The sequence below is a fragment of the Vicia villosa genome, linkage group LG5 (assembly GCF_029867415.1).
Source record: "Vicia villosa cultivar HV-30 ecotype Madison, WI linkage group LG5, Vvil1.0, whole genome shotgun sequence".
NCBI lineage: Eukaryota > Viridiplantae > Streptophyta > Magnoliopsida > Fabales > Fabaceae > Vicia > Vicia villosa.
Genome location: NC_081184.1, coordinates 52,056,664 through 52,070,653, shown reverse-complemented (window position 1 = coordinate 52,070,653; position 13,990 = coordinate 52,056,664). Strand labels below are relative to the sequence as shown.

The 13,990-nt window shown below is 37.1% G+C and overlaps 1 protein-coding gene across 1 annotated transcript; it reads left to right on the top strand.

Annotated features, from left to right (window-relative positions):
- The first annotated feature begins 10,852 nt into the window (after positions 1 to 10,852).
- Positions 10,853 to 12,229, top strand: LOC131604656 (uncharacterized). The gene is made up of 2 exons (XM_058877086.1): positions 10,853 to 11,631; positions 11,767 to 12,229. The coding sequence occupies exons 1-2, from the start codon at positions 10,853 to 10,855 to the stop codon at positions 12,227 to 12,229; spliced, it is 1,242 nt and encodes a 413-aa protein (XP_058733069.1).
- Positions 12,230 to 13,990: the final 1,761 nt, after the last annotated feature.

The window sequence follows — 13,990 nt, the reverse complement described above, 5'->3', positions numbered from 1 at the left end:
TGATCTTCATCTTCTTCTTCAATACTGATCGTGGAGCCTTTTACAACTAGAAGCACATTTATGAATTCAAGCACACATGAAACACTATAGAGCAACAACTCAGTGTTTATAGTTTCTCTAGTCATTCAATGTGAAGATTGTTTGGGCAGATCATGTATTAGTAGATCTCTCAATTTTTCATTACAGCATCCTGCATAACATGCAGACTTTTTTATTTCTCTCTTAAGATTTTAATTTCATAGGCTAATGTTGTGTAGTCATACTTCGTGTATGTTGCCTCTGATGGTGCAGCTTATTTTTCTTACACACTTAAGCTTATACTCACAATCTCTCTTATTTTCACTTTCAAGGTTTTGCTCTTTATATAGACTTTTGGTATATTACTGTTGGAGCATATCCGTTGAATCATATTTGAACATAGCATTTAATGCTTGGTATAGACTGAATCTGGAAATATCTATTTCCAATACGAATCTCATCATTGGTGTTTGATAGCATGTCTTCTTCAATTTTCTTCTTCCAAGATAGTTACTATTGGTGGCGTCATTGGTGGCATGTCTTCTTTCACTCTTCCAAGATGTAGACCAAAATAGATGTCATAATTTTGTCTTTACTTTGAGTATGGTAATTCCTTGCATGTGACTTAACTGGACTAATTTACGATGTTCTTAGAAGTTTTTGATCATTAGGTCAGAACATCTTTTGTTGGCATTACTTGTTCTTCTGAGCAAGCTTATCTTCTTTGTGATATCGAGCTTTCGTTTCTTTGATGACTTATGATCTTCTGACTTTAATTGTTTGAACTTACTTTCAATCAGAACATCTGATTCTTTAATGATGTTTCATTTCTGAGACATTCTTGTTGTTTTGAGACTTCATGCATATGATTTTTTTGATTTATCCTTTTAAGCTTGTCCGGTACTTTTTCTGATCTGTTTCATTCCTCAGTCTTTAAACCTGTTTCTGATATACTCATTATGCTTATTTTTGATGAATGTCGTATAAGGCCTTTTAGCATAACATCTGCACACTCAATGAAATCATTAGTAATAAAATTGTTACTCACAAAATATATGCTTGTTATCATCAAAACCAGATTCTGAACATAGATCTCAATCTTGTTCTAACATGTGGATATTGAATTGAAGTACAACTTCCATTGGATATTGATATAAGGATCATTTAAAGATGATAGGACCTTTTGGATCATGCTTTGAAGCCTTGAAAGTATTCCCAAATGTGAGCCCTGATTTTAGTTTCTGATAGGCTTAAAACCCTAACCTGGTGACCTGGGTAGGTTTGAGACCTAATGCCTGGGATTTTGAAATATCATAGATAGATGGATGAAACATATTGATCCCTATGATTGTGTTAAGGATCACTCTATTCATTGATTGACCCTTTATCTAGACCTCATGTCCTTCAAAACCCTGATCTGAGTACTTGGTGCACAAGTGACTGCCCTGGGTATCTATTGAGTTGATGAGATAATTTGAGATGTGACATCTCAGGGGGGGTCAAAAATTAGGATGTGACACTTGGGCGTGCATATTTGGTCAGTCTTGCTCAGGCAGTCTTCTGGCTGAGCGAGTTGATCGTTCATGGCCTTAGCTGTAGTATTGTTTAAGCTTTTCGGCATTCCATGGTTGAGAGAGTTCCTCGCACTCTAAGCGTTTTAGGTAGTAGGCTCCATTTTATATTTTTGCTCGTACTCGGTATGAGCCTTCCCAGTTTTCCGCGATTTTTCCTTTTTAGGACGAGGCTACCAACCTCAAAGTCTCTCTTGATGACTTTGATGTCATGCCTTACAGCAATCCTTTGTTTGAGTGAGGCTTCTCGGAGGGAGGCTCCCGACCGGACCTCTTCGACCAGGTCGAGTTTTTCCATGATGGCCTCGTCATTATCTTCCGTTTCCATGGGCGCTTCTTACCTCTTGGAAGGTTTGGGTATTTCGACGGGGATTATTGCCTCGATTCCTTAAGCTAGTCGGAACGAGGTATTCCCGGTGGTCGAGTGGGGTTTCGTACGGTAAACATACAACACGCTGTAGAGTTCCTCAACCCACCTCTTTTTATCTTGTCGAGCCTTCGTTTGAGGCCTCATAGGATGACTCTGTTCGGTGCCTCCGCCTGCCCGTTTGTTTAGGGGTGCTCGACGGATGGGATATGCTGTGTGGTGCCGAGTTTGGCTACGAATTCCTGGAAATTTTTGTCTTTGAATTATGTCTCGTTTTCGATGAAGATGGCCTAGGGAATGCCAAAACGGGAAAGGATGTTGCACTTGTAGAATCGTAAGATGTTTTGGGCAGTGATTTTGGCCAGTGCTTCCGCCTCGATCCATTTGGTGAATTAGGCCACCTCGATGATGAGGTATTTATTATGATTGGATCCTACGACAAAGGGTCCGAGGATGTCGAGGCCCCACCATGCGAACGACCATGGGGACGATAGGGTCTTGAACTCATTGGGTGGGACATGGTGCATGTCCACGTGTCGTTGCCTTGTCGCATTTCTTTACATGCTCTTTGGCGCTGAGTTTCATGGTCGGCCAGTAATATTCTGCTCACAATGCTTTCCTGAATAAGGATATTATGCTGAGGTGCTAGGCGTTTATATCTTTATGGATTTTACGTAGGACGTGAGAGACCTTCGCGTCATCGATACATTTGAGGAGGGTGATGTTGAACCCTTGTCTGTATTGTTTGTCCTCGACCAAGACGTAGAAGCATACTATAATATGGTGGGAGAACTGACTTTTAGAAATGTCGCGGTTAAGCAAGAGTCGCCACCGACTTTTATTTTATCCAATATATAGAAAGGCTAAAAGAACAGGAAAAGACCTTTTAAAAAGATTTTGAGTTCTGGGGGTAAGTTATACAAAGGGAAGGTGTAAGCACCCTTTGTATCCATGGTTATCCATGGGCTCTTAATTGCTTAGCTCACTTTTATTTTCAAAATGTTTGAAGTGTAGTGTGTGAATAAGAAAATGTTTGAATAAGAACTTTAGCTTGTAAATAAGCGTAGTCTTTTTGAAAAGATTCTTTGAAAAGAAGTGGGAAAAGATTTTGAAATTGAAAAGAGTAAGCAATCAGGAGCACCTACCCTAAGTTAGAAAAATTGTTCTTTTAGCTTTTCGGTTTGAAAAGGCTATCCATACCATAAGAGGGTAGGAAGTCCTTTCATTGGATGCAAAAGGGTCATCGAGAAAATGTATCCTTCGCCATAAAACTGTCCCAACCATATAGGGGGTAGGTAGTCTTTAGGGAAAGATATAATAGTCATTTTAAGGCAACAGGCGAGGATACCTTAGCAATGGGACAATCATCTTATTTCCGAGACAACATTGAGGGACAAAATCATTTGATGATGAACTGAGAGTAACATTTTTTTTGCTTAGGTATCCTCAGAATCGAGGGATTTGACTATTTCAAAATCGTAATTAAAAGGCAACAGGCAACAAGGCAACAAGAGAGGTTACCCCAAAGGTGTGTGTGTGGCACAATCAAGTGATTCAGTTCGGATATTTTATCTTGTAATTAGTGAGCTAATTCATTTTAAACAGGCTTGCACTCCCTAGGATTACTAACCACGGCAATTAATAGAGCAGTTTAATGGTCCTACGCTATTACAATAAACACCTGTAGGGCAGAAAAATAAAGGCAAGAAAATAAAATCCTAAATATATTACAATAAACATCTGCAGAGGAATAGAGGCAAAATAATAGCAAGCAATAGTAATGCGAATAATAGAATAAAACCCAAAATTATAAATAACGAGACAGAATTAAAATAAAGGCACATGCGACGATCACAGAGTATGGGGTGAGAAGAGAATTCGCGCATAACAGATCAAAAATTAAAAGGGTTAGGGAAAACAATGATTAGCAGTCATGATGAAAAATTGTTAGCCAAAAAATAAAATCAGGGTTAGAAAACCTAAAAATAAATTAGCCTAAAAATTCTAATTTGATTAAATTAACCTAAGTCTAAAAATGTTATTGTTGGATTAACCTAAATTTAAAAAATAATAATTATTTAAACCTAAAAATAAATATTAATCTAAATTATTAATTTAAATTAAAAAAACAAATTAATTTTATAAAAAAAAAGATTTTAGATTGATTTATGAAAATAACATGAATTTTATGGTTTGAGAAAAAAAGATTAAGGTTTTAGTGAAAATTTAAATAATAAAACAATAAACCAATAACTAAAAAAAATGAATTAAAGAAAAATCAGGATTTGATCTGATATGGTGTGGCTGGATTCTATGTGGCTAGGCCTTGAGGGTGCAAGATGGGAAAGTGGCCACCAAAGTTGTTTGGCCAAAACAAGGTTAATGGCCAAAGGAAGTACCTGCAAAAAAGGATAGTAATAATGTTAATAATGAAGATAATAATAATAATAATAATAATAATAATAATAATAATAATAATAATAATAATAATAATAATAATAATAATAATAATAATAATAATAATAATAATAATAATAATAACAACACAAGAAGAGAATTGGGGTTTAGAAAATTAAATTATGGACAAAATTACAAATAACCTGATTTGGCCAAATACCAAAAGGTTTTTGGCCAAATACGAATAACCTTGATTTGGCCAAAAGCCAAAAGGCTTTTGGCCAAATAAGAATAACCTCCTTGAGGTCAAGGGATAAAGCTCCTTCCAGTTGGCCAATCCATAGGAAACCTGTTCATAAACCATGCAATGTTACGGTTAAGAAAACAAATGGAAAAATAGAAAAGTGATCAAAATAAAATCAAAAAAATATAAAAACCTGATCATAAATCAAATAAAATAAGATAATGAAGCTAAAAATTTTTTGAGATTTTTTTGAAAATATGAAAATAGAAATTAAATCAAATAAAATAGAAAAACGAGGAATTTGCGATTTTGAGCGTCAAAATCTTTTAGAATTTCATTCTAGAGGAGTATTGTTCCTCGATTTTTTTCTGAACTTCTGGGAAAAATTCGGAGCAAATCGAAACAGTAGTTTCAGAATTCGGCTGATAGGCTGGAAAATTTATCACTCTGCTGCAACCGGAATTAGAGCGACAGAAGATTATTCGTAATGGTCAGAAAGGATGGTAAAGGGTTTTTTGTGGATGGGTGTTTAATCATGAGAGTTGTCGATTGCTAGTGTATGGGAATGGAGAATTTGGTAGAGGTGAATGGTTGGTGAATGGTTAAAAATAAGGGTTGTTAGTTATTTATAAGAAAACATTAGGTTAAAAGGAAGATGGGCTTGGACCTCACTAAGAGCTAAATTTATTTTATTTTCTTTATTTTGAATTATTTAAATGAATAAATCAAAACAACTAAAATAAAACAATTTAAGGGATGATTAGATTAAAACTATGGCCCAATAATGAATTTGCTCAATTTGGACTTTATGCACCGACTCAAAATTTCCCAACTTTCACCAGCCATAATTATCTCAATTTTCATTATTTGGGAATAATTTTGAATTTGTCGGGAAGCTTAGGATGTCCTCTTCAATTGTTTTCGCACTTGAAGAATTTTGTCTTTAAAAATGAGAGGGCAAACTTTGGGGTATGACACATACCATGTGTTTGACTATAGTGGCTTTCTTTGGGTTTGATGGCAATTCCTCATTCGCGAGGAAATTATAAACCACAGTCATCCAGCAGTTGTTGTTCCCAACAACAAACACGTTGAAGGCGGCGACAATCTTTTTAATGCTTGGTTGAGGAAAGATTTCCTGGATGACCGATTGTTTTCCTCCCTTATTCTTTGTGCTGGAGAGCTTGGAAAGGACGTTTGCCCGTACGCTGTGTTCGCGGAGGACGTGCTTTACTTCTACGGATGCAAATTTCGACATTTTTTCCTTTACCAGGGTGAGGTATTCGGATAGGTTGTCGTTCTTGAACTGATATTCTCTTCTTACTTAGAGGGTGACCAGGTGAGAGTCGGTACAAATTTTGATTTCTTCCACTCCCTTGTCTTATACCAGCCGGAGGCCGACGAGGAAAGCTTTGTACTCCGCTTGATTAATGGATGTCGGAAATGTTAACGACAAGGAGACCTCGACGAGTGTGACTTCCCCGTTTTCAAGAATTATTCTCGCGCCACACCACGTTGAGCTGGATGTACCGTCCACGAAGATGGTCCATCTACGCACCCCTTAGGTCGGGGATGCTGGTGGAGTCATCTCGACGATGAAGTCGGCCAGAACCTGTACTTTGAGGGTTTTTCTACTTTTGAATTTGATTTTGAATTCAGAAGTTCCAAAAACCACTTGAGCATGCGTTTGGCCATGTCTGGTCGTCCGAGTAGTTGTTTTACGGCTGATTAGTGCGTACTACGATGGTGTGGGCGAGAAAGTAGTGTCTCAACCTTCTAGCCGCGTTCATGAGGGTCAGGGCTACTTTTTCTATCTGTTGATATCTAAGCCCGGGGCCTTTTAAATATTTTCTCGTAAAATATATGGGTTTCGTTCCTTCGGGCGTCTCTCATATGAGGACGGCTGTCATTCCCCAAAATTTGCCCATCTCATTTCTCCTATTCAAGCTCATACCAAAGTTCAAGACTCAAAGACACATCCTCCTAAACAATGGCTCAATGAACTAATGTTTCAAATTCTCTAAAGAAAATCAATGAATCAAAGTCTCCAATGCATCCCATGTGGCCTATGATATTTCAAACTATCTCCATGACAAAATTCAGGTTTCAATTCCAAGGATTGACCACTCAATTGCTTAGAAAGTCAACAATCGACTAGTTTGGCCTAAAAGTCAACTATGGTCAAAGTACAGTCAAAATTCCTGATTTTTTGTCAACATCCTTATTTTGAAGTATCATTGATCATTGGATCAAGGATTGATCATGATTCATCAAGGAAAGTTCAGAAATCAACAAAACCAGAAGTTTCTAAATTAGGGTTTTTTGGACTAAAAGTCAACCGAACTTTGACCAGCCATAACTTTCACATGGAACATCATAAATTTTCCATCCAAAGCTCATTTTGGAGGAAATTGAATTCTCTACAAATTTGTCTCTCACAAGCCAAGTCCAAAAATGCTTCATTTGAGAGATATGGATCAAAAGATTATAGGTCCTTTTTGAAAGTCAACCAAGAGCAGTTTTTTGTCAAAGCCCATATAATCAAGTTAAAATCCTCAAATGGAAAAAAGCTTCCAAAGTGGCTTGTATAAGACATCTTGAGGTTTCCAAAAAGTCCTAGAACTCCTCCATATCTTAAATATTGAGAGAGATACGCCTTGTCAAAGTTGGACAATTTGGAAAGAAAAATGTGAAGTAAAAGTGGTTCAAAATGAATTTCTTTGCAAACAAATCCAGTTATTTTTGGCCCAATCTGCATCCTCATGATATCCAAGTCCCCAAAACCAATTTCCACGAAATTGCATGATTTATTTGATTTATTATGAATTTTTATTCATTTAAAAGGCAATTAAACTCAAATAAATCAAGTAGAAAATCAAGGATTTGATTTAAAAAGCAATTTGAATCAAATTTAATTACCAATCACACTCCAAATTGACACAAATTCGTGCAAATCAAGTCTTGGCAAGATTGGATTGGAATTGACCATAATTAGAAAGTTTCACAAATCAAATTTCTCAAAAGTTCCAATCTTGATTCAAGGAGGATTTGATTCTATTTTGTTGACCTAAAATCATCACTTATAAATATACAACCAAGCCAGACCATCAGGGGACGGATTCTCTGCCTCAAGGAACCTTAACCAAGTTCATAAAAGTGCAAGAAAAAGTCAAAATCGTTTTGACATTTGTAGCTCGATTCAAGGCGTTTAGAGGATCAAAACACATTCCTGAGACATCACTGAAGAATTTTCAATCGTTATCTGAGGCTAAGACGTTCAGAATTGTTTGCAATTCGCCACGGTTTGTTCACTTCAAGCATGAGTCAAATTGCACGATTCTTACATTCTTAGCACGTTTTAATTACATATTTGAGTTTGTCTTGATGTCAATGTTGTTTCTGGATTGTTTGATTATAGTTTGGGTGCAGGTTTGACACGGTGCCATTGTTAGGTTTTCAAACCTTGATTTAGGGCTTCGTTAAATAGGAAAAACTAGGCGTAGAAACTGATGCCATTGAATTCAGAGGATAAATTACAATTGATCCATTGTTTCACATTTGATTTATGTTGTGTATCGTAAGTTTTGTGAGTTGCAGGACCTGTCGCTACAGTGGTCGTCCGTAGGTAGAAGATGGCATCTAAAACGACGGGCAGATGGAGAAGATGATCCGGTGTCACCAATTCATTGGCTCGATTCAAATATCCAGCCAACGCGCACGTTTCTCATTCCACGTCACTGTTTCCATATATTATCATGCGAACGCGTTTACCATCAAAGAAGCATGCATGGTTGGAATGGTGAAAGGACATGACTTGAAAGGGGTGTTGGTTCGATACCCCACTCCCACTTATATTTTTATGAAATATTTGTTTCCTGATCCTGTATGCAGCATCCATGGAGCCCCACCATGCACGCTCAACCCTAAGCCATCAGATCTATCACCAATCAGATCTAGCGCACCTGAGGTTGCCAGTGCATCATAGTCCTTCAGGAGCACGCCACACAAGATCTAGAGCTAAGTCTTCTTTTAATTTTCTTTTTTTTTAATTACATGCATTCTTTTATTTATTTCTTTCTTCTTTCTTTTATCAAGTTTATTTTATTTTAGCATTTTATTTTTGCATAATAATTGTATAATCGCTTATTTTTATTTTAATCGAAGATTCGATTTTTTCTCACAACATTAAAAATAATTGTTTGTTTTATAATAAAAGTATTTTTTTCATAGGTGTTTTTAAATTGATTAGTTAATTTGAATTAATATTTTACATCATCTAAATATCATATTTAATTGCACGTTCGATTCTCTTAATTTCTAAACAGTTATTTAAAATAATTTTGTCTGTTTTGTTTTAACTTAGGGTTTGTGTAAATAATCAACAGATCAATAATGCACTAACATTTCTCTTCTTCGCGCCTAATTTTCAGGGTTAACCAAGATCCTTCAGCCACGCGCCATACCAGATCGAAAAGCTAAGTTTCTTATTTTTTATTTAATTTAACATCATTTTATTTTTTATTTTTTATTTTAGCCTTTTGAATTAAAATAGGGTTTGCTTCAATCGCCAATGAATTTGTAATGCACTCACCCTTTTTATCTTTCCTTCATTAATTTTCAGGGTTGACTAACCGATTAAAGCTCAAACCTTCGGTAACCCTAAACTTATTCTCATTTAATTTCTAACCCTGATATTATTACTTGTGGTTAACCTATTAGTTTCCGGTTTATCTTATAAATTGCTTTTTCCCCCTCCCCATGGTTGATATATTTTTTGTAACTGCTCAGGGTTTGTATTGTTTGGCCTTGAAGGCACTTAAACTGTGATGCTACTACCTTATTACTGATTATTACTGCGTGGTTAGTAATTCTAGGGAGTGCAACTCTGAACAGAATTACAATAACTAATTTACAAGATAACATATCTGAATTAATCACATGATTGTGCACGATATGATGTGATAGTCCCTTTCGATTACTGAGGCGTCCTCTTTGGTTGCCTAAAATGACTGTTCTATCCTTCCCTTAGACTACCTGTCCTCTCTACGGTAGGGACAGTCTTATGGCAAACGATAATTTCGACGACCCTTCAACCTCCAATAAAAGGACTTCCTACCCTCTTATGGTATGGATAGCCCTGAAAGGCTAAAAGAACTCTTTAACTTTAATGGTAATTACCTCCTAATTGCTTGCTCTGGTTTAAATCTTTTTCTTACCCTTTATTGAAAAACCTTCAAAAAGGCTACGCTTACTTACAAGCTAAAGTCCTTATTTCAAATCTTTTTCTTTATTCACTGCGAACATTTTCAAACAAAAAGTGAGCTAAGAAATTAAGAGCCCATGGAAAACCATGGATGCAAAGGGTACCTTATACATTCCCTTTGTATAAATTACCCCCCGAACTCAAAATTTCTTTTAAAGGTTTTTTTCTGTTCTTTTACCCTTTCTATTAAATTGGATAAAATAAAAGTCGGTGGCGACTCTTGCTTACCGCGACATTTTAAAATGTCAGTTCACCGTATTACAGAACTGGCGACTCTGCTGGGGACTTTTCTTATAAAAGAGGGGTTACCTTAAAAGTTTAGGATCACTTAAATGTTTTCTATTGTTTGTTTTGTTTTCTTTATTTTTCAGGGTTGTTTCGGGAATTAAATGAAGGACGAATCCTATACTCGGATTCAAGTACACTTTAGATAGGAGTGGCATAGTCATGGCGACCTCTTTCACATATGTGGGAGATGAGTCAATATGAAGTTCACGCTTGAGTTAGGACTCCATAGCTATATGCACACCTTTCTCAAATGAGGGAGGTCTATGTAAGTGCCTGTGGGTGCGCCGGAGCTCAAGGACCTTTAGTTACCTTTAACCCATCTTGGCCTTTAGGAACGTTAAGGGGGGACTACTCTTGACAAATGTTGAGAGCCTAGTCACTACCCGGTACTACAATTCAGATAGGTTCTCTCTTAAAGTATCATTGCATGGTGCGAATGCATCATGTCCGAGGGTGCTTTAGAAGAGCTGACAATTCTGAGTAACTGGTAGAACCCTGTTACTAAATTCAATCTTATCCATAGAAGTACCTTTGGGAAAGGCACCTGATCATACTCCATGCAAGCCTTAAGCCAAAAATTGTGTGATTTGTGTGGATTTGTTTTTCTATGATGCATCATGCATACATGCATTCATGACATGACTAACTCATTTCAAGGAGGTAAAGGTTTTTTAACCATGCTTTGTTTTGTAGGTCACTTGAATATGGAAATCCTAGTCCGTAAACCTTTCTTTCTCAATTTCAAGAAAGTACCTACTGCATTAAAGATTCTATGTGATGATATTTCTGGTTCTCTCGTTCTCACCGAGTCTCTCAACAAACTGATAAGTTTGGTACGAACCAAAGTGGATGAAGCTCTCCTAAATTCTATGATGCAATTTTATGATCCTCTCCTCCACTGTTTTACTTATAGAGATTTCCAACTGATACCAACATTGGAAGAGTTTTCTCACCTACTGGACATTCCCATACCTGATCAGATACCTTATACAGGTGAAGAAGGAGGTCCTAAATTAGAAGACATTGTTGCCGCGTTACACTTACCAAGGGCAGAAATTAATAAGGTTTGGGTTAATAGAAGAGACTATTCTGGGATACCTGTTGACTTCTTATACGAGAAGGCCGAGATTTTTTATAAAGCTTTAAGCATGGATGCTTTGGAGAGTGTTCTAACTCTGCTGTTATATGGACAAGTTTTGTTTCACCGTTGTGACAAAGTTGTCAATAGGGCTGCTATTAAGATCTTCCTTAGCAAGAATCCTGTCCCCACTCTACTTGGTGATTTGTTGCATTCTATCCACGCTCGAGTATCGAAAAGACAAGGTTGTGTTCTCGGATGTATTCCTCTTCTGCATAAGTGGTTTATTTCGCACTTACCCCGATTAGTGATAAGAAATGAAGAAGGATTGACTTGGATTCAGAGAATTATGAAGCTTTCTTATGGTGACACCGTTTGGCATCAAAAAGAGTTTGAGGGGACCCAGTTATTTGATCGTTGCGGAGAATTCCCTAATGTGCCTCTTCTTGGTACCCGAGGGGGGATCATTTACAATCCTGTCCTTGCTCGACATCAGTTTGGTTTTGCTTTAAAAGATAAGCCACGCTCCATATATCTTAGTGCGGAAAATTTCGACTACGACTCCGATACAACTAGAAAGAAGGGTCGTTTCATTAAAGCTTGGTACGAGGTAAAAAAGGTGGGTATAAGAGATTTGGGATTAAGAAACTATATTCCTTCAGACCTCTATTTTAGATGGATTTATGACCGAGTTGTTGAGTTTGGAATACCATATGCCTTTGACACACCTATAGTTCCAAGGGTTACTCCTCCAGTCATTCCTGTGGAAGTGGAGCCTTATGTACCCGCTCCGGACGAAGACCTTGCTACCACCGTTGCTTGCTTAAGGCAAGAAAAAGCTGATCTTGAAAAGCGCTTACGTGAGGTTGAGGCTGAAAAAGCAGTGTTAGTTGGTGATGCTAAAGAGCGAGACGGTATGCTTGACTATTTCTCCCGCAAATGGAAGATCGAAGATTTTATCTCTCCAGATCAAATACATTCATGGGAACAAGAGATTGAATAATCAACAGATCAATAATGCACTAAGATTTTATCTCTCCAGATCAAATACATTCATGCTTGACTTGTCTGTTTTGTTTTAACTTAGGGTTTGTGTAAATAATCAACAGATCAATAATGCACTAACATTTCTCTTCTTCGCGCCTAATTTTCAGGGTTAACCAAGATCCTTCAGCCACGCGCCATACTAGACCGAAAAGCTAAGTTTCTTATTTTTTATTTAATTTAACATCATTTTATTTTTTATTTTTTATTTTGGCCTTTTGAATTAAAATAGGGTTTGCTTCAATCGCCAATGAATTTGTAATGCACTCACCCTTTTTATCTTTCCTTCATTAATTTTCAGGGTTGACCAACCGATTAAAGCTCAAACCTTCGGTAACCCTAAACTTATTCTCATTTAATTTCTAACCCTGATATTATTACTTGTGGTTAACCTATTAGTTTCCGGTTTATCTTATAAATTGCTTTTTCCCCCTCCCCATGGTTGATATATTTTTTGTAACTGCTCAGGGTTTGTATTGTTTGGCCTTGGAGGCACTTAAACTGTGATGCTATTACCTTAATACTAATTATTAGTGCGTGGTTAGTAATTCTAGGGAGTGCAACTCTGAACAGAATTAGAATAACTAATTTACAAGATAACATATCTGAATTAATCACATGATTGTGCACCCACACACCTTTAAAGGTAACCCCTCTTGTTTCCTGTTGCCTTTTGCCTTGTTTCTTTTTCATTACAGAATAGTCAAGTCCCTCAGATTCCGAGGATGCCTCAGCAAATGTTACCCTCAGTTCATTCTCATCAGAAAAGATCATAAGTCCCTTCGATGCTGCCTTCGGTTATATGATCTTGTCCCTCGAAGTTGCCCACGATATGATGTGATAGTCCTTTTCGATTGCTGAGGCGTCCTCTTTGGATGCCTAAAATGACTGTTCTATCCTTCCCTTAGACTACCTGCCCTCTCTATGGCAGGGACAGTCTTATGGCGAACGATAATTTCGACGACCCTTCAACCTCCAATAAAAGGACTTCCTACCCTCTTATGGTATGGATAGCCCTGAAAGGCTAAAAGAACTCTTTAACTTTAATGGTAATTACCTCCTAATGGCTTGCTCTGGTTTAAATCTTTTTCTTACCCTTTATCGAAAAACCTTCAAAAAGGCTACGCTTATTTACAAGCTAAAGTCCTTATTTCAAATCTTTTTCTTTATTCACTGCAAACATTTTCAAACAAAAAGTGAGCTAAGCAATTAAGAGCCCGTGGAAAACCATGGATGCAAAGGATGCCTTATACCTTCCCTTTGTATAAATTACCCCCCAAACTCAAAATTTCTTTTAAAGGTTTTTTTCTGTTCTTTTAGCCTTTCTATTAAATTGGATAAAATAAAAGTCGGTGGCAACTCTTGCTTACCGCGACATTTCAAAAATTCAGTTCACCGTATTACAACGGCACTTAGGGCCTCAGAGGCTATCATGAGGTAGAGGTATTGGGTCTCGCTGTTTTCCAGTCTGGTAAGCACATGAGGTTTGGATAGAGCTTTTTTGAGATGGAGGAATGTCTGCTGGCATTCTTCCATCCATTTAAAAGCATCTTCCTTTTGGAGGAGCTTGAAAAATGGGAGAGCGTGCTGGAAAGATTTTGCCACGAAACGGGATAGGGATGTGAGCATCCCATTCAGATTTTGAATCGACTTCTTCGAGCTTGGTGTTGGGAGCTCAGAGAAATCCCTATATTTTCCAGGGTTGGCTTCGATTCCTCAT